This window comes from Trichomycterus rosablanca, chromosome 15 (genome assembly GCF_030014385.1).
Source record: "Trichomycterus rosablanca isolate fTriRos1 chromosome 15, fTriRos1.hap1, whole genome shotgun sequence".
Classification (NCBI taxonomy): domain Eukaryota; kingdom Metazoa; phylum Chordata; class Actinopteri; order Siluriformes; family Trichomycteridae; genus Trichomycterus; species Trichomycterus rosablanca.
In genome coordinates, this window is record NC_086002.1 from 25,627,902 (window position 1) to 25,629,608 (window position 1,707).

General features: G+C 45.3%; 1 protein-coding gene across 1 annotated transcript; it reads left to right on the forward strand.

Annotated features, from left to right (window-relative positions):
* Positions 1 to 866: 866 nt before the first annotated feature.
* On the forward strand, positions 867 to 1,484 carry LOC134328855 (histone H1-like). The gene has a single exon (XM_063010087.1). The coding sequence runs from the start codon at positions 867 to 869 to the stop codon at positions 1,482 to 1,484; it is 618 nt and encodes a 205-aa protein (XP_062866157.1).
* Positions 1,485 to 1,707: the final 223 nt, after the last annotated feature.

Sequence of the window (1,707 nt, forward strand, 5' to 3'; positions counted from 1 at the left end):
TTATAAAAGAGATGTATCAGATAAATAACTAAAATAGACTTGAATCTGTTTTGTGAGTGTTAGAAAGATCAGTAGAATGTGAATGTTGGATCCATGTGTTGTTTTAGAAATGTGTCAGTATATGTGAACTTAAAGCTGATACGGTGATGTTCTGTAGATCTTACAGCACAAATATGTAGGAATGACTGAAATAAATGTTAGTGTATTAAAATATTCTTCTTATTATCACCATTATTATTCTAAATTGTTATATTTACTTTTTTCTTCCATTTGTTCTTTCAGCTACATGACAGTTAAGCACCCTGGACTCGACCTAGTCCTGCTTGGTAGCTGTGTTTTACTTCACACTAAACAGCCTATTTTTCTAGTAGAAAATGAAGCTCACATCCGCTTATAAATACATGTGGAAAACACCAAGGTCTGGTTTATCCTTTTCAGCCTGTGTCTACAAGAAGATCGGGTTTCCTCAGCATATTTTTACGTGTAATAAGATGTGAAATGTGCGCTGCGTCGCTTTACGCATCAGGAGCGGTGTGCTGTTTTAGCAGAACACAAGGAAACAGAGCATCGTTAGGTTCCCTTTGCGGGCTTTTACATGAACGAGAGAACTTATGTTCGGCCGACGTGCACTTTATTACCTCGCATTTTATATCAGGACTTGTATTTTAATCACTATTTGCCATGAGAAAACACAAGTGCGCATGTGTCACGGAAGCACACAGACGCTGCGCTGGCCGAGCTGAGTCTACACAGTTCTCATGTGTGCTATAAAGCCCCGCCCCCTCTCGTAAGAGGGAGGAGTCTCTGTACAACAGAGCACAGCGCTTCACTCGCTCTTTCTTAGCGCCGTTTTAGCTCCAACAACGATGGTAGAAGAAGCTCCAGCACCGGCCAGCTCGGCCCCCGCCAAGGCTCCTAAAAAGAAGACCGCGGCCAAACCCAAGAAAGCGGGTCTCAGCGTCGGCGAGCTGATCGTCAAAGCTGTTTCCGCTTCCAAGGAGAGGAGCGGCGTGTCCCTGGCCGCCCTGAAGAAAGCTCTGTCTGCAGGTGGATACGACGTGGAGAAGAACAACTCCCGCGTCAAACTCACCGTCAAAAGCCTGGTGACCAAGAACATCCTGGTGCAGACCAAGGGCACCGGCGCCTCAGGCTCTTTCAAGCTCAACAAGAAGCAGACCGAGGAGAAGAAACCCGCGGCCAAAAAAGCCGCCGCTCCTAAAGTGAAAAAAGCCGCAAAGAAACCCGCCGCTGCAAAGAAGCCCAAGAAGGTAACAGCCAAGAAGCCCGCAGCTAAGAAGTCCCCCAAGAAGGTCAAGAAACCCGCTGCTGCCGCTAAGAAAACCACCAAGAGCCCCAAGAAGGCTAAGAAGCCGGCGACCCCCAAGAAGGCAGCCAAGAGTCCTAAAAAAGCCAAGGCAGCCAAACCTAAGACCGCTAAGCCCAAAGCGGCCAAGGCCAAAAAAGCTGCACCCAAAAAGAAGTAAACTTGTTCCTGTTTTCTTATCTTCATTTTCTTAAAACGGCTCTTTTAAGAGCCACCTATATCTTCCCATAAAGAGTCGCGTTTCCTAAACACATATATACATATAAGCATGCATGCGAACTGTTCATACATGCAGCCATTCATACATACATATTTTGTGGAGAGTGATCAGCAAGGAGTTAAAAACACTAAGTATAACTGGTCCTGTTTTATGTATAATAATG